The sequence below is a fragment of the Lycium barbarum genome, chromosome 7, assembly GCF_019175385.1.
Source record: "Lycium barbarum isolate Lr01 chromosome 7, ASM1917538v2, whole genome shotgun sequence".
Taxonomy (NCBI): domain Eukaryota; kingdom Viridiplantae; phylum Streptophyta; class Magnoliopsida; order Solanales; family Solanaceae; genus Lycium; species Lycium barbarum.
Genome location: NC_083343.1, coordinates 101,386,780 through 101,412,307, shown reverse-complemented (window position 1 = coordinate 101,412,307; position 25,528 = coordinate 101,386,780). Strand labels below are relative to the sequence as shown.

At 38.4% G+C, this 25,528-nt stretch overlaps 2 protein-coding genes across 2 annotated transcripts; both read right to left on the bottom strand.

Moving 5' to 3' along the window:
- Positions 1-21,373: 21,373 nt before the first annotated feature.
- On the bottom strand, positions 21,374-22,540 carry LOC132601662 (uncharacterized). The gene is made up of 2 exons (XM_060314737.1): positions 22,226-22,540; positions 21,374-22,111 (listed from the first exon to the last, which is right to left on the bottom strand). Exons 1-2 carry the CDS (start codon positions 22,538-22,540, stop codon positions 21,374-21,376), a joined length of 1,053 nt encoding a protein of 350 aa, XP_060170720.1.
- Positions 22,541-22,682: 142 nt separating this feature from the next.
- LOC132601661 (uncharacterized) lies at positions 22,683-25,095 on the bottom strand. The gene is made up of 5 exons (XM_060314736.1): positions 24,740-25,095; positions 24,058-24,691; positions 23,676-23,953; positions 22,791-23,087; positions 22,683-22,710 (listed from the first exon to the last, which is right to left on the bottom strand). The coding sequence occupies exons 1-5, from the start codon at positions 25,093-25,095 to the stop codon at positions 22,683-22,685; spliced, it is 1,593 nt and encodes a 530-aa protein (XP_060170719.1).
- Positions 25,096-25,528: the final 433 nt, after the last annotated feature.

The window sequence follows — 25,528 nt, the reverse complement described above, 5'->3', positions numbered from 1 at the left end:
GCCCCGGAATTCCTAGCGGAGGTCTCGTTGACCGAGTCAACCCCCGATACCTCAATTCCCACTTCTCAACTCAAGTCCCAAAATGCATCGAGTGCATTGGGAACCGAACCAGATATACACACAAGTTCTAAACTACAATCTAGACCTCTCGGAATCGACGAATTTTTGAAAAAAATCCGTTTAACCAAAAGTCAACTTTAAGTCAACTCTTTTCGCTTTAAGCCCAAATTCACAAAGAGTTGCCTAATCAGATCTAGACACCTCGGGAAGCATGTCAACGGTCCCCTCGGGTCAAAAGTGAGCTATCTAATCTCGGAAAGGGGCGAAAGTGCCAGAAAGACTATAACGACCTAACGGGTCGTTACATCAGATACCAATTAAACCATCGCTCGTCCTCGAGCGAAGAAGGGAAATGAGCAGTGAAATACCTGAATCTGTGAATAACTATGGATATCGGCTGCACATGTCGAACTTCTTCTTACAGGAAAGATTCTCATCGAACAAAATTGAATCCCAACGAATGATATAGAAACCACTAGAACGGTACTTCTCCAACACAGCACCGTGGAGAACTGGATGAACATTCGACAGATCTGGTGAAAAACCAACTCATAGAACAAGGGTCCAACAACGGGTAGTCTCAACGGCCAATGCACCACGAGCTCACTTTCCCTCCATCCCAAATCACAAGACACCCTTGCTGGGTGTAACATTAAAACTTGATCGTTCACTCTCCCAGTCACAACTCTCTAACTTAGCTCAAGCTCCAGTTCTCGTATCTTCGCATTCAAATTTCCTTCACAACTGATCCTCAAATAACAATTAGTTTTTACTTGAATTCTCTGATCGGATAAAACTGCAACCCTGAACACGACCTATAGACCCCATAGACACTTCCAAAACCAAAGTAGTCCTGTAAAACATGGTAATAACCGTAGCCCATTCTGAACCGATAAAATACTCTGATTCCGCTGACTCCTTCTCCCACATCTTCCAAAGTCGTTACTCGCACCACGATTTCTTGGAAACATATGAACACACATACCAAAATTCGGAAACCAGGACCAACTCTCGCCAGAAGGGATCCTTGATTCATTTGCGATCTCTACTCAATTCCATCGAAACTGATCTTACCGGCAGCCAACTTGGCCAGTTCCATATCTTCTTAAACCTTCAAATCACAATACAGGAACCATACTACTGAATATCTTATGGAGCAAATAACTAACCACTATAGAGACCTCTCGCATCATTGTTCCTCCTCAACTCCGTGCTAGGCTCATTGCATACTCTTATTATTTTCCCAAGTAACTGTTCTCAGAAACTATCACCAAATCCACTAGAAAACCCTTACAAAGCTCGGTAAATCTGTCGTACCCTAAATCTTAGCTGAAATGCTTCGAGTCCTTAGATACCTTCCTGGAGGTGTAGTTATAGACCTTTAAGCTTAACTCGAACCACGTTGACCCCGAATGAATGCACAACTCTCGAATATCACCATTAGTCATTAGAACCGACTCCGAATTTCAAAACCAAGCACAGCCATACCACGCATAACACATCCTGTCTATCACTTTCAACTCCACAAGTTGAGTCCTATCTAAGTTATCAACTTAGTACCGAAGAGCTATACCTTACGATTTCAATCTTTATATTTCTCAACCTTTAACCGATACGCAATTTCGATACAACCCCGAACCTTTCAACACGAAACCTGAAGCCTCATATAGTAATTATATAACCATCGAACTTCTCATAGTATCACCTCGATAATATAACTCTAGTCCTCACATGATAGGGATTCCACAATCTTCTCTCTTAAGGCATGTTAACTCATCCACTGTAGAATGTTATGAAACTTATCTGGCGATGTACCACCAAACCATTTCTTATAAATCTCAACATGTCGGTTCACTGAAATTTGCTTCTCACTAGTCGCTGATCACGAACCTCACGGAACTCTATCATATCAAATAGTCCATTCCCGTAGATTTCCTTCTTAAGCTCACGCAACAATCACATCTCAACTAGAATATGCAAGTAAACGACACCACAATCGATACTAACCCAAGAAATCCCCAAGATGTACCTTTTTGTTATTGATTCACAATTAGCTATACCTTTTCTCGACTCGTTAATTCTCAATTTCTAATAAATTCACGATTATCAATACCATAGTCAGTCCTCGAATCCACTCAATCGAATACCGCATAATCATAAGTTTTGCAAGCTAGCCGAATCAATCCGGGAGATAGGATCATACCACACACTCTACACATTAGAGTTTTCTTAACGCTTACAACTCGAAATTGAATACTCTCTAAATCGAGCGTATCACATAACAGTCTCACTAATATTCCCATGTATCTCACCGAAGCGTCCTTACCCGAATTGCTTTACTCAATTTCCGAAATGTTATCCCGAACTCAAATCCTTAGCGTTACTAGTCCTCGAAGAATCACCTCTTACCTCAATTATCGAATCTGAACACCTCTAACCACTCGCACGCCAATCCCTCTTCTAACATCGCTAGTAGCTAGATCTAGACAATTTTCCACAACGAATACAAGATTCCCAACCTTAGTCCACTAATGATCTCTAGTAGTCTATGACATAACCGAACATACCAACTCATCCATAAACTCTCAAGCCCACTCTGCAATGTACAATCGCAACCAAGCTCTCATATCGTAACTCGTGTTTCCATGATTTTCTTGTTGCCTTTATAGATCCCGATCAACCTCATCAGTCACTCTTTTATTGTATGTCATGATATAATGCTCCCGCAGTCCAACACAACTCTCGTACTCATGTTACCTCACCTCAAGTCTTACGAACCTCGATCTCCTGAACCCGATAGCAAGTTGCCTCATTGTAACCCTTCAGTTCCTATATTCCATCTCAAATCACTCTATTACTATCAACCAACAACACTCAAATCCACTCGATCCTCTAAACCAATCATCCCTCTGAGTTGAACGAACCACAAAAAATATCAATACTTCTCCTCAAATCGAAGTGTCGCAACCAGTAACTTCCCAAGTCATTAACTCATCGCATACGCCCATAATTGGAGCCATTTCTATCAGTCGATTACTAGCTCCTCAAAATCCTACAACCCAGTCAAATTTACCGACTAATTATGAGACATAGCAATCAATTACTACAGAGTAGTCCTTTAACATTAACGAGCCTATATCGTGAATGGACTTTAGTACCATATCTTCGAGATATCGCGTGAACCTGTAAGTATGACCGTTGCTAACCCATGACAAATTATTCCTATAGGATTCAATACTCTATAATAACCATAACTCAGATACCCACCTCCATCAGTACTGTTCTGTCATGCCGAACCCCCCTTTACCTTTCACAACTGAACATGAAATTTGCCCTCGCATTAATTGCAACATTATCCTGACAACCATGTCAGATACCAATTTTTCCTTTCCCAATATCACGAAAAGTACTCATATTAAAGATATTCTCAGAAGTCTTACTTCGCTACACACTTGCACAAAAGCTTCCTTCATGTCCTTATTGTCATCTTCTTTTCTTTATTACCCGCAATCCCAATACGTTGTCCACATTCGATGTCATCACCAAACTTACACTTGTTTTTATATACGAAAGTCTAATACCTACCATTGCTGAATCGTCGACCCGTCATTGGTTCACCAGTGTCACGCGCACCATCATAAAGCCCTGATGAAGCTAAAGTCAACTATCTTATCATCGAGTAACCCACCATTGTAAAGCCATAAATGCACTTGTCACCTCCGAGCAACCCAATGCTGAAACAGGGAAACCCTATAACCCTCGGAACTATCTTCAAATTCCTCATAAATTTCCATAATAAACGAGTCTAATCGTAGCTCGACATGCCAATCAAGTCTGGTCGCGACTCCCCACAATCGAAACCTCAGGCCATAACTAGTGACTAAACTGAACCATGCCTCCGAATCAGGATAACACATCGCGTACCATTCCACAACACGTCGGAGATCAACCATTCACATAACAACTTAAGGACGAGTGTCCACCCTCTGTGGGTGATTAAGATAAGAAAGTTCAATTACCAATTGGAATCGACTAAATACCAATTTGAATAAAGTCGTACGAGAGAATGAAAGAATTCAAAGTTTCCTAAATGTCTTATAGCCTCTCGCAGATAAGTATGAAACTCATTGTACTGATCCACAAGACTCTATCAGACACACTCTTATATTATAGACCAGGTAACTTAGGGCTCTGACACCAACTTGTCATGACCCAATTCAGTTAAGTCGCGCGGGCACGTACCTTTTCGACCTCGGTAGGTGAACCCTCGACCCAACAATGACAAAAACACAAGAATTAATTAAATAAGCAGAAGAAATAAAATACGCCCCAGAGTCTGGTCTAATCCATACAAGAGCATCTAACTAGAATCTACAAGTTTGGAATATCAATAATACATCAACACTGAATATTTCTCGGAATAGAAAATAAGACATAAATAAAGTAGAATCTTCAAGGTGGCGGATGTCTCGTGCTCACCCTGTAGACTCTAAGAAAATCTCGGAGCGACTATCAGCCACAAGAAACAGAAGTAGATCCAACCTGAAATTCTGCATTCATAAAAGAATGCAGCAATTGCAGGTCAGTACAAAACCACAGTACTAGTAGGTATCATAAGCAGACTAAGTTTAGCTACCCTAATTCTGACAATAAAGTAAGATAAGCAGATAATTCAACAAGTATAAGTCAACACAAACCAGAACGAAGTAAACGTCATCACCTAGGTTTTAGCATCCAAACCCAAGTGTGCCAAGTCTATGTATAACCAATCCGAATAGAAATAACACAAGTAAATCACCAGATCATCACAAGATAAGCCATAATGCAATGCAATGCAATACAATGCAATAATGTATGAATGCAAATGCAATGCAATGTTGTGTACATATGTACTCCGAACGGAAACCTCCCTGTCTCGGTAGCACAACCCAGGAAAAATCGCGAAGTCTAAGTGCTACTCGTCCCGGATCTTTGCCCACGGAGAATTTCCATCAGCACCACCCTGGGGGACCCACGAAGTCCATGCACTCACTCAATCCACAATTTCGGGACAAACATCGGGTATCGGACTCTCACATTACTCTTATCCAAACCGAGCCAAGCTCATCACAGTGTTTTATCAAGTATCAACAATGTTTAAACAGTATAACACGAAGGATGCGATTGCGTGCAATGTATGTGTCAACATCAATAATAAAATCAATATCACAAGTACCAAACATAGGTACGCCAACAATATCATGAAAGACTACACAAGTTATATAGAACTCTATCCTCGTATCAACATCAACAAGTAAGGTACTACAATCTCACAGCCAAGATGGAACTACAGTTCCCAATATTTACTATCAACACGTGGCATCAAACCAACACAATAAAACAATCAAGTCACAACACAATAGGGTGGCCAGCCCCAATCAGACAACAGGGCCCAACCTAAGGCAATATCCAACCCAACTTCATACCCGAAGGTTTACATGTTGTCTCCGATAATATCATCTAAATATATGCTTCGCTACACGAAGTCTCACCAAGGATAAGCCATAACCTACCTTGATGGCCGAACAATAATACACCAATAATCACTCCTTAGCCTTGCCCTTCCGCTGAGCCTCAAGATCAAAGAAGTCTAGGAATATTCGAAATCTAGATTAGAATTCATGAAGATCGATACCTATATTGCTATCATTCAAATTAGGTCAAAACCAACCATAGAATTTGGGGAAACGGGCCCGCAAGGTCAAAACGGAAATTCGGGGGTAAAATATCCAATTAAACACTAGGTGATCAAAGCCCATCAACTAATTGCTAAATTAACTCAAGGATTCATCCAATTTCGAAATTCAAGCAAAACCCCCAATTTTGGGTATAAACCCTAACTCTTAGATTCAAGGATTCAACACTAATAATGGAATATATATGATTAAGAACCTTAATTACACCATAATCTAGCATAAATTCCATCATTTAAAAACCTGAGTAGAACATCCATTAAATCCACTTTTTATCTTCCATTACAAAGGAACTAACAAGGAAAGAGGGATTCTAAGATGATTAGGAAGAAGGAATTAGTAAGGAGATTAGGAGGACTTACCACCAAGAATTTTCCCCAAGAATCTTCTAAAACAATTCCCAAGAGCTCAATTTTGGTAATGGTAATAAATGATAAACTAAGGGCTTTTAATACGCACTTAATGAAAATAACAGGCCCAATATCGTTACGGCGGCATCAGGATCGCTACGGCGCCACCACCCCGACGTCCACTTAGACCATCGGGACGGTCTGGCAAAAATAAGCTTGGCCACCCCAGCGGCCATCGCACCGCTACGGCGGTGCCACTGGGATGGTACTAGTGCTGCCTAGGTGGACACTAGGTACCAGAAATCCCAAGTATTTCCCCAGTCCCAACCGAAATCTCGACCGATTCCCGAGGTCATCTATTTATAAACCATATACACATACCCACATAAAAACACGCTACGAACGTACTCGTGGCCCCAAAATTCCCAAAGGAGATCTCGTTGACCGAATCAACCCCTGATACGTCAATTCCAACTTTCCAACCCAAGTCCCAAAATGCATCCGAGTGTATTGGGAACCTAACTAGATATATGCACAAGTTCTGAATGACCATCCGGACCTCTCGGAATCGACGAATTTTCGAAAAAGGTCAATTTATCTAAAAGTCAACTTTAAGTCAACTCTTTTCGCTTTAAGCCCAAATTCACAAAAAACTCACCCGAATCAGATCTAGACACCTCGAGAAGCATGTCAAAGGTTCCCTCGGATCAAAAGTGAGCTAACCAAGCTCGGAAAGGGGCAAAAGTGCCGGAAAGACTATAGCGACCAAATGGATCGTTACACAATATCGGGGGTATATGCATCATTTTCGAAGTCTCGTCGATCGTATTTTTAAATATGGTCAGAATTTCTTGGCCATAATTCTGTACATAGAATTTTGCCTTTCTGCCAAGGGAAGTAAGAACCGTATTTCCATATATGGTCCGTAGTTCTGTTAAACGGTCCGTGTTTCTCACTTCCAAAAATTAATTCTGACGAAATGTATTCTCTTCGATTCGTTCATCCTCTAATCCTTCGAACACTTTCCAAACATGAACTTAAACCCTCGTATACTCAAGATGAACACGTTTAATCTAACATATCCTCGAAAATAACTCCTCTCTGTGAATCTATAGCAACCAACTCATGAAAGCACTTAATGAAAGTACGGGGTGTAACTTCCTCCCCCCTTAAAAAAATTCGTCCTCGAATGTTAGCACTCTTAGGAGTCTATAGAAATTTGGCAGAGTCACTTCTATAATCACACTACTACCAACCTACCATACAGCCCAATAACACAATATAATGCCACACATGACTACAACAATCAATAACAACAATGGTCCCACATAACCAACAAGAGTAACTGATAAATAATACATAACTGAAGAAGATAGTGTCATAATCTGCATCTGCTCTGGAGCCGAAAACAAATGAGGGTATCTAGACTTCATATCCTTCTCGGCTTCCCAAGTCACCTCTTTTACATTCTTATTTCTCCAAAGTACTTTTACAGAAGCAAGATCTTTGGTTCGCAACCTATGAACCTGGCGATCTAAGATAGCAACAGGGACTTTCTCATATGGCAGCTGCTCTATAACCTGAACATCATCTATGAGCACAATCCTGGAAGGATCTCTGATATACTTGCGGAGCATGGATACATGGAAAATCGGTAGTATAGACTCTAAGTCTGGAGGTAAATCCAACTCATAGTCCGTGGGCCAATGATTTGCATAAAACCGTGCATGCATGCATAGGGATGACACACACAAACACATACACACACACACACACACACACTTATATAGACCTATGCGTATATAATGCCTGTCAAGCCTCTGTGGGCATCCCATCGTATTATATCGGCCGCTGTGGGCATCATAATCATCATGTAACCAGCTGATCAGGTGGTAGTACGTATATAACGCCGTCACCTTCCCCATACCCCATATATATAATACATAATATACGCGTATATAACACCTAAGGGGTCATAGATCAATATATATATATATATATATATATATATATATATATATATATATATATATATATATATATATATATATATATATATATATATATACTGCAATGCATGAATATGATAAGAGTACATTCTCAACTATCGGAGTGACGTAAGGTCGTTACACCTCTGAACTTTATTATGAGATTTAAAAAGTGACTATGAATCAAACTGAGTCTAAAGAAAGACGTATTGAACAACATTGCTAGAACATGAATAAACATGGAACATCCCTAGCTACTAATAGTAGATTCATTTATGGAGTAGCGTTATGTTTACGATTCGTTCCTAAGTATCATGCCAAAAGAAGAAAAGTTAGCCTTAACATTCCTCAAGTCATCAACAAAATCCCACAAAAAAATGTTGGACTAGTATTCCAATCTCCTTACTCACTACAGTACACCTAGTAGGCAACAACACAACAACAACCTCATAAAAGTCTCTTTAATGTCACATCTCTACTCACCCCAAGATTTACATCAAAACAACCCAATACACACTCTGTATACTACACTTATACACTTTCTTCTTCAAATTATACCGAATATAACATCCTCAATGCAATCTCAACACCAACTATTATCCTTACAATAAGGTTTTAGCTTAAAAACACATTTACAACATAACTTAAGTTAGATTACATCTCAACATAAACTCGAATTCATATTTTAACCTTTCTTCCAACTCCTTTCCCTCCAAACCTAGCATAACCACTATATAAACTCATAAACATGGAGTTAAGATAGAATCTTACCTCAAAACTCAAGAACACATCAATTCCAAGAGCGCTTCACCTTGACGTATCCTCTAAGACCACTACCAAGAGGAGACACAAGCTTCCACACTCACTATAGAACCTTTAAACACTTGATGTTCTCTTTTGATCCTTGATTTTTGTTAGGAATTGATTAGATATGATCAAGAGAATTTGCTAGACTGTTGGAGATTAGGGGAAGTGGAGAAAATGAAATAAAATGAAGGGATACACGAATTATATATATAAAAATAAACTGCAACTGACATAAAAATATAGCCAAAAGTACGGACTGTATTTTTAAATATGGTCCATATTTCTTGGACATAATTCTCAACATAGAATTTGCCTTTCTTCTGAGGGAAGTACGGACCATATTTCTCACTGCCCAAAATCAATTCCGACGAAACATATTCTCTTCGATTCGTTCATCCTCTAACCCTTCCAACACTTTCCAAACATGAACTTAAACCATCGTATACTCAAAATGAACATGTCTAATCTCACATATCCTCAAAATTAACTCCGCTCTCCGAATCTATAGCAACCAACTCATGAAGACACTTAACGAAAGTACGGGGTGTAACATATGAGCTTTAGGACTTGTTTTTTTCGAAATACCCTTCTCGTAGTTTCATCTTGATATTTATTACTCTCGGTGATAGGTGACGTAGTTTCTGAAGAAATTGGGTTAGGTTTAAATAATTTTAGCTAAATTGAATGTTTTTGTGTTAAGGAAATGAGGAAGTTTGACCAAAGTCAATATCGGGGTGTATATGCATCATTTTCGAAGTCTCGTAAATTCTATTAGGTCCAAAATGTGATTTTAGACTTAGTTGGACTGTTGGTTCGGGTCCAAAGGAATTCAAGTGCGATTTGGATTGTTGGTTGAAAATCTAGTGTTTTGAAGAATCGGAGTTGACCTTGGTCAACACGAGGTAAAGATGACCACTTTTGGGAATTCTGAGTGCTCAAGCAAGTTCATAGCGTATTTTATGATCAAAATGCAAATATGGTTTGTGTCCGGAAGGTTCCAAATAAGTTACGAGTGTTGATTCAGAGTTTGGGAAAAACAAAAAAAATTTTGGTGTTTCAGATGCTTATTTTGGCCTTCGTGTTCGCGAGCTAAGTGTCACATTCACGAAGGGTCGAGTGGCCAAGGCATCGCATTCACGACAGTCTGACTGTGATCGCGATGGGCTAGATCCGGTCAGGTCGTGCTCGCGAGGGCTCCTTTGTGATTGCGAAGAAAGACCCTAGACAGTGTATTTATTCCCAAAAACGATCTTGGACATTTCATTTTCATATTTTGATCTCTAGACCTCGGATTTGGAAGATTTTGAGGGGTTCTCCTATATTCTTCTTGGGGGTAAGTTTCTAACGTTCCTTTTACCCTTCTACCTTCAATTATTATTTAATTTCATCATAGAAATCATGATTTTGATTCCTGAAATTGGGGTTTTTCTATGGAAATGGGTTCTTAAGTAATTTATCAATTGAAGGGATATTTGCAAATGGTTTCAAAGATTTTCGAGGTTCTTACTACTTAGACTATAGGTAAACTGATTTAGCAATAAAATTTTAGTTTTGCCTTTATGGGCTCAGGGTTGGTTTTTTGGGTTCGTTTTTGGGTTTCAAAATAAACTGCGGCAATATGGGTATCCTTTAGAATCGTGTGCTTTAAAACTCATATTTTGGTAGACTTTGCTCGTTCAGCGGAGCTCCGAAAAGGGAAGGCCCGTTATCCATCTATTTCATTGTTCCTCCTATGTGATATGTGCTTATCTGTCTTACCTGATTTCTTGTTAAATTATATAAAGCATGTGTAAATGGTCGTAGTTAAGGTATTGTAGCTTTATTGGTTCACTTGGTGTTTATTTCAGTGATTATACGCTTTATATGTGATTCCTATCGTTCAGCCTATGATACCTACCGAGTACTAGTGGTTTATACTGACCTACACTTGTTGCACTATTTGTGGTGTAGATTGAGCTCCAAGTTTAAGTAGGACTCGCAGAGCCGCTAGAGTTTGAGACTGTGAATTCATGATAATGTGGTGAGCTTTTTGCTTGGTCCGCAGGACCCTTCTCCCTCTTATCTTTATTTATTCCTGTCATTCATATATAGCCACAATGGATTTCTCCCATGAATGGTATTCGTACTGGCTCTTGTACACATGACACCAGTCTTGGGTAATTATTGTATTTCCGCACTTGTTTCGTAATGAAAGGAATTAATGTTTGGGCATTTGACTTATCTTTTACTTTTCGCATATCTAACTTAATTAAATTGATAAATGGTTGGGTTGGCTTACCTATTGGGTAAGAATAGGTGCCATCACGACTTTGAATTTCGAGTCCTGACATGGTTCCTCCACAACACCTTAACTGAATAAATATTCTTTAACCTCAACTGGTGAACCTGCCTGTCTAAAATAGCTATCAGGGCCTCCTAGTATACCAATTTCTGATCAAGCTGAATCATCTCACTGTCAAAAACCTGAAAAATATAACCGGATCTCGAGAATACTTCTGGAGACACATGGAAAACTAAATACAATCCCGATAAAGCGAACAAATTTGTGAAACATGTTCACAAAATTAATCAACTCACTCATTTACATAATGAACTAACGGTTACATAAATAAAACTAGACACCTAAATATAACTCTACTTGTTCAGCCAAACAAACACTTGAAACTATAAGCTGATGTATCTAATTAACAATTCTAGTCAAAATTAGTAGACTTTGAAATTTTGAATCAAATAAGAGCACAACAATTTACTGATTCCTTAAAGTAAAAAGAGCCTTTGGGGACCTGATGAGTTAAAATCCATATTAAACAATATTGTGCGCATTCGGTGTTTAAGACAAATTATAAATTGACACTTACCAGAAATTTATAGACATGAGAATGGAAAGCAAACTGCCTTAATTCTACTTCAAGCAGAATATAGTCGCTTCTTGTTTATACCTCAGTAGCCTGAACATAGGATTAGAGAGGCACTTTGGGATCTACGTAGACTCAAACCAATATTGGGAAATGCCACTCATGTGTTTGAAATACTTAGTCAAATCAATAGGAGCAATATCGAGCAGAGATCTGCAATGAAGAAGCGGAGTAGCAGCCATGGAGATGCTCATTCGCCGACAACAATGACGAAATGTGTTGACTATTTAGGGGTCATTTGGTGCATGGTATAGTATGGAATATCCCAGCACTAATTGTTTGTACCGCGTTTAATAGAAGGTAGTAATTTATCCTAGGATAAATTTATACCTCCTACAAAACACGGTACAAAATGAAGCTTAATCCTAAGGGTGGGATATCCCACCTTATCCCACTAAGGTTGGGATTATTTTATCCCATCTTCCAGACGGGATAAAATAATCCCAAGAGGTGGGATAATTAGTCCCGGGATAATTTTGGCTACCTACCAAACGACCACTTAGGGATTTCGGACTACACTTTCCTAGTTCGCACAAATGTAATTTAGTTTTGCATTTTTTCCCTTTCGGTTTTATTTTTTGATACTTTGGACCTTATGTTTTTTTATTTCTAAAATATTTGCCCCTTTGGGGCCATATTTTTTTTTAAAATGATTAGTCAAGAGCGAAACTTAAATTTACAACATAGATTCACATATTCCACCTCCTTCAACTCCATCAGAATGTAAATATTACTAAATCACATCCCAATGATTCTGAAGTGATCATTTGAGCTTTATATATGCCACAAGCAGCAGGAAGATCACAATGAACTTTAAACTATCAATTAATAGCACTACCAGAGAATTTTAATCACATGTTCACTTTACTTCAAGTCTCAGCAGACAACTCATAAGACCTTATTAGTTACCACACTCACACCCTTATGCCACTTTGACAAGAATAGCGCAGTGAAGAAGGGAGCATCTCTGAACTTAAACTCTATCCTTTCAGATTAATAAAAGGGGTAATTAATCACCTTTTTTAATCCAGAGAGAAAAAGTAATCATCTTAACGTATTTATAAGATTGATTTGAAAAGAAATTGTGAACAGATTTGTTTTACTCATGTTGGTAACAATTTAGGATAATGATTCGGAATAATCTATCCTACTCCCATTCTCATTGAATGCCTAACCTCTCATCCAAACCAAAAAATGAGTTGTTTTCCCATTATTTAGAGATCATTCTTTCAACACTGACCATGCTCTCCCTATTCATGGATAAATGTCAATGTGTAAATGGGATCTTACTGAGCATAGACTCTATTTTATATCATTTTGAGGTAAAGATAATGGAAAACAGACAAGTAAGTTAAAGGATGCTCACTTATACACACTTAAACTGATTTTTCATTTGAAGAATAGGGCAGAGGATTAAAGTATTATTGAACACTCACCCTCTTAGCCCAAACTCAATCATGAGTTATTCCTCCTCACATTGATTCAACGAGAAACTGATAACAACAATTTCATATTCAAAGAAAGAAACAAGCATTGAGGAACATGAAATTGGAAACTCATACAAAATAATCACTAAATTCAGTATAAACTTGAAAATTCGCATCTGACTTCTGACATTTTTGTTTGAGGTGTTGCATTGTGAAGGACAAACATTAGACATTTTTCCTTAAACTTTGAGATAATCTGCCTAGGCCAATTTCAGACATTGTTTACTGAAAAGTTATAAATTTGACAAGGCTAAACTTTGATTTTTTTTTTTACTGAAATTGTGTTCTCAATTTATATTTATATATGTATATATTTTCAGATCATCAATCTATAATTTATAAAACATGAATTATTTGGTCAGCAAGAAAGAAGAGTATCAAGGAAATTTTGAGTTTAGGCACCACAGTAGGAGTAATTACTTTAGGTGTTTTTCTCCTGTATTAGATGGCTGCATAATTGGGGTAAGCATAGGGAAAGGATTATCTTTACATAACTAGCAAGTACATTGTTTTGAGCCGAAGCAAACGCTGCCCATGGATAGCCTTTTCCTTTGTGAACATGCCCATAAGTCAGCACAAAAAAGCCCAAAATTGGGCTTCTAGACGCCTTACAATAAAGAAGCCCCGGCCCCTCAGTGTCTTACACGTCTTCTTCAACCCTGCCGAAGCAGCTTTCTTTCTTCAGGTAGTGAAGTCACTTCGGTTTGTGTATGACTTTCCGATCTCAAGGTTATCAACAAGACAAGCCCAATAACGTGGCTACGAGCTCTTTCCTGACTCAGACCCTAAGCGGGCAGGGTGAGAAGACTTTGATGCAGGGTTCGGCATGGTCTTTGAGTACAAGCCTGGGAAGACCAATTTGCCGACGCACTAAGTCGAAGGGCCGAGTTGGCATCCAATAAGTTCCAATTAGAATAGAAAGCATCCATGAGGGTCCGTCCCCGAACGCATAAGATAGAAAAAGGACCCCGTAGCCCAGACCCTGCTGAAAAACGTGAGCAACTTCAGTTAGAAGTTTTGCAGAAAATCACCAACTTTTCGAATTTCAACAACCAAACACATCATTCAACACTCAATGAGATCAAATTTAAAACATAAATTTCATATATCATAAAGAACAAACTCCAATCATCAAAATACCAAAATAAAAATAACTCTAACAAATCCATTTTACAACAATGGTGGTTTGCCACTGTTTTCAAGTTTTTGAAGTATCGTAATTCCACCCAGTAGATTGTATAAAGTTATAAGTGGGGTAATATTCATGTGTAAATGTAACGACCCGTTCAGTCGTTGTAGCGTTTCCAACCCTTTTTATCCCTTTTCGATCTTTATTAGCTCATATTTGAATCGCGGGGACTGTTGGCAAGCTTCTTGAGGTCATTGAACTTGATTTGGGTAAGTTTTGGGGAAATTTGGCTTGTAAGTGAAAACGATTTGACTCATAGTTGACTTTTGGGTAAAAGGACCTTTTTCGGGAATCCGTCGATTCCGAGAGGTCTGGAGGTTCTTTTAGAACCTGTGCATATATGTATTTCGGTTCCCAATGCACTCGGGTGAATATTGGGACTTGGGTTGGGAAATTGATTTTGATCAGGGGTTAACTTGGTCAACGAGATCTCTGTTGGGAATTTCGAGGCCACGAGTACGTTCGTAGTGTGTTTTTATGTATGTCTACATATGTGGTAGGTGAGCAGATGGCTTCGGGTGATACTCGGTATTTCGGGTTGAGATTGTGATTTTTTTGGGAAGTTTCTAGTTCTGGTGCCCCGCTATAGCGGCATTAGTACCGCAGCAGTGGCACCGCTATAGCGGTGGCTATGCCGCAGTAGCGACCCAGTGCATTGATTGGCTGACCACCGCAGTGGTCTGAGGGAACGCCGAAGCGAGACCACCGCAGCAGTCTCGTTGTCGCAGAAGCGGGTATTGGACAGATTGATTCATTAAATGAGTGTTAAAAGCCCTAAGTCCCTCATTCATTACAATTTTGACTTTAGAGTTATTGGAAGCATTTCAAGGTTATTCTTGGGGGGGAAACCCTTGTGGTAAGTCCTTCTATCTTCCTTGCTATTCCATTTTCCTTAATCACCTTAGGATTTCATTATCATGCTAGTTCACTAAGAATTTAAGGACTAAAGAGGGTTCAATGAGTTCTTCATTCTAGGCTTTGTAATCTTGATTTTTTGATTGGGCTAGCTTCATTAAGTATGGAATTGATGACTAGAATCTATTATTGCATGATTATTTCCTAATTAGTGGCTAAATTATGGAATTGGAAGTTAGGGTTTATATCCAAATTTGGGATTGAAGATTTTTAGCAAGAAGAAAGGGCTTCTTATATTTCTGAATAAATATACAATCCATAAGAATGGGTATACATGAGTTCTAAGACAAAATAAGGAAAGACAATATTACACAATCAATTCCTAATCATTTACATCAATACAATATATTCCTAAAATTAAGCTATCAATCTTAATCATCAATATCAAATCAACATCTCAATCTTAATCATTAATACCAAATCAACACTCCCCCTCAAGTTTGTGCAAAGATGTCACACATGCCCAACTTGCAAACCAGTGTATGAAAAGTCTGTTTGTTGAGGGCTTTAGTAAACACATCAGCTAGTTGTTTTTCTGATGACACGTGGAATAAACTCAAGACACCACCCGTGACTTTTTCTTTGATGAAGTGTCAATCAATTTCAACGTGCTTTGTTCGGTCATGCTGGACTGGATTTCGAGCTATACTGATTGCAGCCTTGTTGTCACAATACAAGGAAAGTTTCCCTTTTTCAGACAATCTCAATTCTTCTAGTAACTTTTGTAACCACAAAAGTTCGCAAACACCCTGGGCCATAGCTCTATATTCTGCCTCCGCACTTGATCTAGCAACTACACTTTTCTTCTTGCTTCTCCAAGTGACCAAGTTTCCTCCTATGAGTGTACAGTAACTGGATGTAGACCTTCTGTCATGTAAAGATCCAGCCCAATCTGCATCGGTAAAGGCTTCTATTTGGAGGTGACCATGTCTGGAGTAAAGTAGACCTTTTCCTGGAGCAGACTTCAGATACCGCAAAATGTGAAAGACAGCATGCATATGAGGATCTCGAGGATCATGCATAAACTGACTCACTAGGCTTCTATTTGGAGGTGACCATGTCTGGAGTAAAGTAGACCTTTTCCTGGAGCAGACTTCAGATACCGCAAAATGTGAAAGACAGCTTGCATATGACGATCTCGAGGATCATGCATAAACTGACTCATTAGGCTGACTGAATAGGCTATGTCTGGTCTAGTGTGAGAGATATGAATGAGATAAATGAGTCTTCCAACTAGCCTCTGATATCTCTCTTTATCAACTGACTTTTCAACTCCGCTTTGTAGTTTGTTATTGCTTTCAATGGGTGATTCTGCTGGTTTGCAACCTGTCATACCTGTTTCTTTCAAGAGATCCAGAATATACTTCTTTGATAAATAAAGATTCCTCTTTTTGATCTAGCAACTTCAAATCCTAAGAAGTACTGCAATTTTCCTAGATCCTTGATCTCAAATTCCTGTGCCAACAACTTCTTCAATCGGGTCATCTCCTCTTTGTCATCTCCTGTCATTACTATGTCATCAACATAAACTATGAGAAGAGTGAGTTTACCCTTTAAATGTCTTATAAAAAGGGTGTGATCCGCATTGCTTTGTTGGTAACCAAAGGAGATCATTGCTTTATAGAATCTGTCAAACCAAGCTCTAGGAGATTGCTTCAATCCGTACAAGGCTTTCTTCAGTCTACATACCTTTCTTTGACTTTGTTCAGTACCAAAACCAGGAGGAATCTCTATTTACACCTCTTCTTCTAAGTCTCCATGAAGAAATGCATTCGTCACATCAAACTGTTGCAAGTGTCTCTTGATAATCCACTCCATAAGTCTGAGTGAATCCTTTAGCCACCAATCTTGCTTTGAACCTTTCAATGGAACCATCAGCTTTATGTTTTACAGTGAAGACCCATTTGCAACCAACTAACTTCTTGTGTGGTGGTGATATGACAAGTTCCCAAGTCTCATTCTTTGATAAGGCCTTCATTTCTTCCATCATAGCTTGCTTCCACTTAGAATCTGCAAAAGCTTCCCTCCAGTTCCGGGGAATAGACACAGACGAAATAGACAAGGCAAAGGCTCTATAGGAGGGCGATAGAGAATTATAGGAAAAAAAGTTAGATAAAGGGTGTTTAGTGCAAGATCTGACTCCTTTCCTGTGAGCAATAGGCAAATCTAACTCATTAGGAAGTATAGATAACTCACCAGAAGAAGAAGGTTCGGCTTTGGCAGGTTGCATGATGGCTTCTTCTGCTCTATTTCTCCTTGAGTAAGTTATTAAATCAGGCTTATCCAAACGCCCAACAGTCTCCCCCTGAATTCTTTCTCCAATTTCACTTTCTCTTATGGCAGTTGTTTCAATAGTCTCCCCCTGAATTCTTTCTCCAATTTCACTTTCCCTTGTGGCAGTAGTTTCAACAATAGAACTAGGAAAAACCATCTCTTCTTCCTTATAATTCTCCCCCTGAAGAGGTGATGGTGTAATACTGAAATAGGGCTCAGATTCCCGAAAGGTACCATCCATACTGACAAAGAATCTCCTAGAAGGAGGGTGATAACATTTGTACCCTTTCTGTGTTGGAGAATACCCAATAAAGACACATTTAAGAGCTCTAGATTCAAGTTTCCCAGAGTTCCTAGCGTGCACAAAGCAAACACACCCAAATATCTTTGGAGGAACAGTATAGTCATTTTTACCCTTTAAAGCTTCTAAAGGACTCCGGAAATTAAGAGTTATAAGTGGCATTCTATTGATGAGGTAGGCAGCTACTAGAATGGCATCCCCCCAGTAAGGCTTTGGCAGATTCATAGTAAACAAAAGGGATCTTGCTACTTCTAACAAATGCCTATTTTTTCTTTCAGCAACCCCATTTTGTGCACTAGTATAAGGACAACTAGTTTGATGGATTATCCCAAAAGACTCCAAGTAAGCTCCAAAAGTTTTACCTATGTATTCTGTGCCATTGTCAGTTCGAAATATCTTTATCTTAGCCTCAAACTGAGTACAAATCATCTTATGAAATGACTTAAAACAGGAGAAAACTTCACTTTTGGCTTTTAACAGCTATACCAATGTCATTCTAGTGTAACAATCGATAAAAGTAACAAACCATCGACTACCAGACAAAGAAAGTGTTTGAGTAGGACCCCAGACATCAGAATGAATAGTCGAAAAGGGAATTGTGCTTTTGTTGTCACTCAGAGGATAAGAGTTTTTAGTGTGCTTGGCATATTCACATGCATCACAAGACAAAGATTCAAACTCAGTTCTAGAAAATAAACCAGGGTATAACTTTTTAAAAGCAAAAAAAGATGGGTGTCCCAACTGTCTATGCCACTGTATTATTTCTCGGTTGACATCCTTATTTCTTACAAAAAAGGCCTGACCAGAGTCTCGAGTTCCATCAATCAAATATAAGCCATCGTGCAATCTACCACTGCCAATCTTCTTCCCTGTATGAAGATCTTCAAAAACACAATAATCAGGAAAGAATTTGACACTACAGTTTAGTTCTTTCGTGATAGCGCTAACAGATAATAGGTTAATAGGAAAATCAGGCACATGAAGAATGGATGATAAGGTAATATCAGGAGTACAAAAGATTGAACCTATTCCAGAGACAGGAGTTAGGGAGCCATTGGCTATTCTGACATAATCCCCTTTGGGACTAGGAGAGTAATTTTGAAGGCCTTTAGAAGAGCCTGTCATGTGTCTATTCGCACCAGAATCAATAATCCAACAATTAAGCTGAGCATTAAAAGAAATACCTGACTGCACATAATTGGGGCTAGCAACACTAGAAGAGTCAAGTTTGTTCAGAAGATGGCGAAGATGTTGTACTTCATCTTGAGACAAAATCTCTCCCGAAGTAGTGTCACCCATATTATCTTGATGGGAAGGGTTAGAATAGGCCTACGACCCGAGAACTGAAAAAAAAAATCCAGAAAAAAATCGCCAAAAAGTTGGCTGCCACGCCAGAATCATAATTCCGGTGATCGAAAAAAATCAAAACTGATAGGGATAGGCTCAGAATGTTCCAGCGAACCCAACAGAGAAAAATAATCCAGAAACGAACTGAACGGGAGGATTTTTTTGTGCGGACAGCCACAAAGAGAGAGAAAAACTCGACCTCTTTGATAAAACACGGAACCCTAGTGCTGCGAGGGAGAAAACTCACCTCAAAAAGGAAGAAATGGCTATGATAACATGCAGATTTTTAGCAAGAAGAAAGGGCTTCTTGTATTTCTGAATGAATATACAATCCATAAGAATGGGTACTTATACATGAGTTCTAAGACCAAATAAGGAAAGACAATATTACACAATCAATTCCTAATCATTTACATCAATACAATATATTCCTAAAATTAAGCTATCCATCTTAATCATCAATATCAAATCAACATCTCAATCTTAATCATTAATACCAAATCAACAGGGATTTTTGCCTAGAATCCAAATTCAAGTAATTTGTTGGTTCTTCTAGCTTGTAATTGATGGGAATTGATCACCTAGAGCTTAATTTCATGTTGAGACCTATAGATTCCTAATTTCACCTTTTTAGTTTATAAACCCCATTCCATAGGTTAGGGATTTGGGTCTTGAATAGAAGTAGGGTTTGAATGATGTTCTTCTTGATTCTAATTTCATGATTCAGATATGTTTAGACTTTCATTATCTCGAGGCTCAAGGGAATGGAAAAACTAAGGCTTGATTATTGGAGACTTTACTGTTCGGCTCTCCAGGTAGGTTACAGTTTACACTATGGTGAGATTTCGATTAGCGAAGCATATATCTAGACGATATTGTCAGAGAATGCATGTAAACCTTCGGGTATGAAGTTGGGTTTGGTATTGCCTTAGGTTGGGCCTTGTTATATGATTTGGGGCTAGCCACCCCGTTGTGTTGTGACTTATCTTGTTCTATTTGTTGTTGGCTCGCTGCCATGTGGAGATAGTAGATATTGGGTAGTAGTGATATATCTTGATAATGGTATTATTATTATTATTATTATTATTTTGCAAAGCCACCAGAAAGGTGGAAATTTATTGATAAACAAAATATGTACATATCAATCCAAAAGTGACTGATCAAATAAATAAAACAACAACAGAAAAGAAAATCAACAAGTGGAAAATGGAAATACAGATTGAGTTTGAAACAGACTATTAACAACTAATGATCCAAGGGCCTTGACTTGAAAACATCTATCACACCTTCAAAGTCTCATAGGTGGAATGTTTCAAATCAGTTGAATCATTCTTCAGGCCACTTAAATATAGTTGTGTTCTTCTGTAGAAACCAGCATCTGTATGGAAGCAAAAACCACTCTCATCTGTCCATGCTAGTTCATTCAGCATTTGAATATGACTCTTTTACATATCATGATCATCAACCTGGTGCTCTTTCATAGGCTGTCCTTTTTCTCAGGTTAGGAAATCCATCCTTTTCAATGTTCAAACTCTTCCTAGCTTGACCTTTTGCATGAAAACCAGATGTCTATAGCACTTGATCCATAACTAGTACAATCTGCTACTTAGATCATGAGCATCACACCATTTATACTAAGGAATGAGCATGCCAAGCACACTGATACCACCCTAATACAGATGATGCAAATACTCACAATTTGTTGGAAAAATGTACTCAGTAATAGTTTACAGTTCTGTTGTCAAAGGACTAATCTGGTGCTTTGTTTTGAAGGGTTCTTATTCTCTTTAGGAATTCCTCTTTTCTCCATATTCAGAATCCTCTTAGCTTGACTTGGTAATTCCTGAAAATTATGAAACTGAACTGAACCTGCAAAAACAAAAACCAAGTTAGTTAAAAAATCTGCAAGCCCATTTCCTTCTCTATGTATATGCTCCACAGATACTCTTTGATCATCCATCATCCTCTTGATATCATCCACCAACATTGAAATGCTCCAAGGGATCTTCTATTCAGCATTTAAAATCTTCTTCATGGTCATGGAATCAGTCTCTATAAGCAATGGAAAACGCTGTTTTTCCACACAGTACCTCAATCCCATTCTAATAGCCTCAGCCTCAGCCACAATATTTGTTCCATCTGTCAGACTTTTAGCAGCTGCATATACCAAATCTCCCTCTTCATTTCTGATACAAAAAGCAGCAGAACTTGGTCCTTGATTTCCTTTAGCAGCTCCATCAGTATTACACTTGTAGAATCCAAGTGCAGGTCTCATCCATTTAATAATTCTGCATATAACAGTAGGCTTATATCCTTCAAAGAATTGAACAATCTGATGCCATCTAGATGGAATATTTAGCCCAGGAAACTGAACATTACATAACATATAAATGTTCAGATTTATGTCATATAGCACTCTATTCAGATTCGTATTACCACCATATAGCCTATTGTTTCTCCATTTCCATATTTGCCACACAATAAAAGCAGGCACTGCTTTGTATATGGTCTTCATTTTGAAATGGCATTTTGCTTCCCACCAACATCTGATGGCATGTTTGATCTGAACACAATTCATGCTCAATCCAGCCCCCATATTAAAGTATCTCCATACCTTTGTAGCCAAATCTCCACACAGAAACAGATGGTTTATAGTCTCAATCTGAGCAGTATGACAACAACAACACTTTGAGACTATTGGGATGCCAATACTTTCCACCACTTCATCAATTGGCACTTTAAACTTCTACAATCTCCACATGAAGAATGAAATTTTAAAAGGCACACCTTTGATCCACATATTCTGAAATAGCACTGTTAAATTAGCTCTTTGTCTCAATAACTGCCATGCACTACTTACTGTAAACCTCCTTGTACTTGTCATCATCCACCAAGGTCTGTCCCATTCACTTGATGCATACTTAATGTCAATTTCCTGTATTATATGCTGCACAATATCTTCAGGAAACAGCTGCATGAGTTTACTGATATTCCATCCTCCATTTGACATAAGCTCAGAAACATCTTCAGCATGATCATTAATTTTCCAGGACTGGGGAACCACATAGCTAAGAGCACCTAGCTTAGTCCAATTGTCAAACCAGATGTTTGAACTTCCAATCTTTGGCTCCCACCAGATTGCCTGCTCTATACTATCCCTTGCTTCCAACATCATCTTCCAGACTTGTGACCCTCCCTTCCATTGAACCACCTGAGGAATTTTCTTTTTACAGTATTTATTCCACATGAAATTAGCCCAAAGAGAACTAGTGGTTCTAAACTTCCACCAGAGTTTAGCACATAAAGCTTTGGACATGTCATAAATAGACCTGAAACCCAAGCCTCCTTCATGTTTGGGAATGCATATGTTAAGCCAAGATGCCCAGTGTCTGCATCTTCCTTCCTCCTTATTATTCCAAAAGAACCTGGCAAAGATCCTGCGTAGTTCCTTTATAACACATTTAGGAGGCCTTATAGTAGATAGAACATGAATTGGGATACTTTGAAGGACACTTGTGATCAACACTGCTTTTCCTCCATAAGACAGTAACTTGCCTTTCCAAGTTTGTAACTTGTCTTTCACTTTCTTCAATAATTCAGTATAATCCACATTCCTTTTCCTGGCATGAGTAATTGGTACTCCAAGATATGTAAAAGGAAATTGTCCTCTCACAAATCCTGTTACTGCTGCAACCTGCTGACTTAACTCATCTGATACTTTGCTGAACATATAAAAAGAACTTTTCCTCTTGTTTATCAGCTGTCCAGATATTTTCTCATATTCCTGAAGAGTATCCATGATCATCTGTAAAGATTGGCTATCTACTGCAGAAAAAATAATTGTATCATCTGCATATGCCAGATGATTCAGCTCAGCACTCCACTTTGGCATCCCATATCCAACAAAACCAGGATGATCAAACAAAGAATTTAATGCCCTTGAAAGAACTTCTGCAGCTATAATGAAAAGAGCAAGAGAGAGTGGATCCCCTTGCTTGACTCCCCTTGTAGAATGAAAGAAACCATGTGCCTGGCCATTTAGGAGTACAGAATACCAATTATTTGCCAACAGCCTCTATATAAGGTCAATGAAAACTGAAGAGAATCCCATATTTCCCATCACTTTACAGAGGTATAACCATGAGACCGTATCATATGTTTTTGTCATATCCAACTTAATCACAACATTTGTTGGTTTTCCTCTCTTCCTTATATCAGTTACAATTTCTTGTGTCAACAATACATTCTCAATTATATTCCTGCCCTTACCAAAACCAGATTGATTTGGAGAGATCACCCTTGTGAGTAACTTGTCTAGTTTGTCATGAACTACTCTTGATATGACCTTATTGATAAAGTTTCTAAGACTTATAGGTCTCATATCATAGAATGCCTCAACAACATTCTTCTTTGGCAGCAAAACTAGATTAGTGTGAGTGATTGACTTGGGAAGAGTCGGTCCTTCAAAGAAAGCTTTAACAACACTAAATACAACAGCCTTGATCACCTCCCAACACTTCTGATAAAATATACCAGAAAATGCATCAGCACCACAGGTACTGTCCCCATTTAGTTCAAATACTGCCTTCTATACTTCCTCCATAGTAGGTTGTTCAACAAGTAGTATATTATCCTCCTCTCTAATCAGCTCAGGAATATGATTAAGAATTGGAGAATCGAATCTTCACTAACCTCCTCATGAGTAAATTGCTTATGGAAAAAATTAACAGCTTCAGCAGCAACACTATCAGCATCCCCTAGCCAATTTCCAGTATCATCTTTAATCCTCTTAATCTGGATTATTTTCCTTCTTCCTTTTACCAGACTATGGAAATATCTTGTATTCTTATCACCTTCAGAGAAACAGTCCATCCTAGCTTTTTGCCTCCAGAATTCCTCCTCATAGTGAAGATACAGTTTAAGTTCTGCTTGTGCTCTTTGCATGACCATTCTATTTTCTTCAGATGGATTCTCCTGAAACAACTGCTCTTTAATCTTAACTATATCCTCTTTGATTACTAGTTGTTTAAAAATGTCCCCAAAAGTAGTCTTACTCCATGTACTTAAACCAACTTTCAGTTTCTTCATCTTGAGTTTAAATGACAGAAACACATCATCAGTTAAGACTGTTTCCCATTGTTGCTTAACAAAATCAAGAAAAGTATCATGTTCCACCCAGAATTTGAGAAATATGAATGGTTTGATAAAAATTTCCACTTGATCTCCACAAGATACAAGTAATGGTGCATGATCAGAACCAGTCTTTGACAAATGTTCCACTTCTAGGTGTCCAAACCAATTCTGAAATGTATCATTATGCACAATCCTGTCCAATCTCTTAAAAATGCAGTCATTAGCAGCCCTACCATTCTACCAGGTGAAAGGACTCCCTTTGAAAGGCATCCCATGCAACTCACAGGAATTCAGACAAAAAGCAAAATCTTCAAATTCTTGTGGCAATACTGGTAAACCTCCTATTTTTTTTTCTTCATTCAATATAACAATGAAATCTCCACCAACCAGCCAAGGATATGTCATATTAATAGCCAAGACGTATAAACTATCCCACAACTGCATTCTCTCCACATCTGAACATTTAGCATACACCATTGTAACCACCATATCTCTATTGAAATCATGAAACTGTAGCTTTACAGTAATAGATTGTTTAGTATCCAACAGAACATTCAACATCAACATTGTGTTGCACAAAAAACAAGATTTTACCATTACAGTTGAAATTAGCATAAGGCATTCCAAGTCTCCTTCTATATTTCTGAATCTGTCTGTGATGTTGAAAAGGTTCCATCAGAGCTACCAAAAAGAACTTGTGATGCTTATTTAACATTTGAACTCTATGAAATGCTTGTTGGCACTTCACTGATCTTATGTTCCAGAATAAGGATCTAACAATCATTTAACAGATTTCTTAGAATTACTCCTTGTTGAGTACCTCACTGTTTGTGGACCATCAGAAATTTGCTTTCTTCCTTTTCTTGGCCCTTTGCTTTGTGATTTTAGAGATAATCCTGCTTCTACACACATCTGCTGAAGTTTCATATCAATAGCATCACCATCACCATCTTCCTTCTTATTGTTGACCAAAGTCAACTTATCATTTTCCTCCTGTAACTTGTGAGAGACTACATCATGTAAAGCTTTA

Coding starts and splice junctions, on each gene's coding strand:
- LOC132601662 (XM_060314737.1), bottom strand. CDS start 22,540: ATGATGTTGGAAGCAAGGGATAGTATAGAGCAGGCAATCTGGTGGGAG. Junction 22,112..22,225: donor CAAGTACAAGGAGGTTTACA/GTAAGTAGTGCA, acceptor TGGAGATTGTAG/AAGTTTAAAGTGCCAATTGA.
- LOC132601661 (XM_060314736.1), bottom strand. CDS start 25,095: ATGGTAAAATCTTGTTTTTTGTGCAACACAATGTTGATGTTGAATGTT. Junction 24,692..24,739: donor AAAGGGAGTCCTTTCACCTG/GTAGAATGGTAG, acceptor GAGATTGGACAG/GATTGTGCATAATGATACAT. Junction 22,711..22,790: donor CTACGCAGGATCTTTGCCAG/GTTCTTTTGGAA, acceptor CCAAACATGAAG/GAGGCTTGGGTTTCAGGTCT.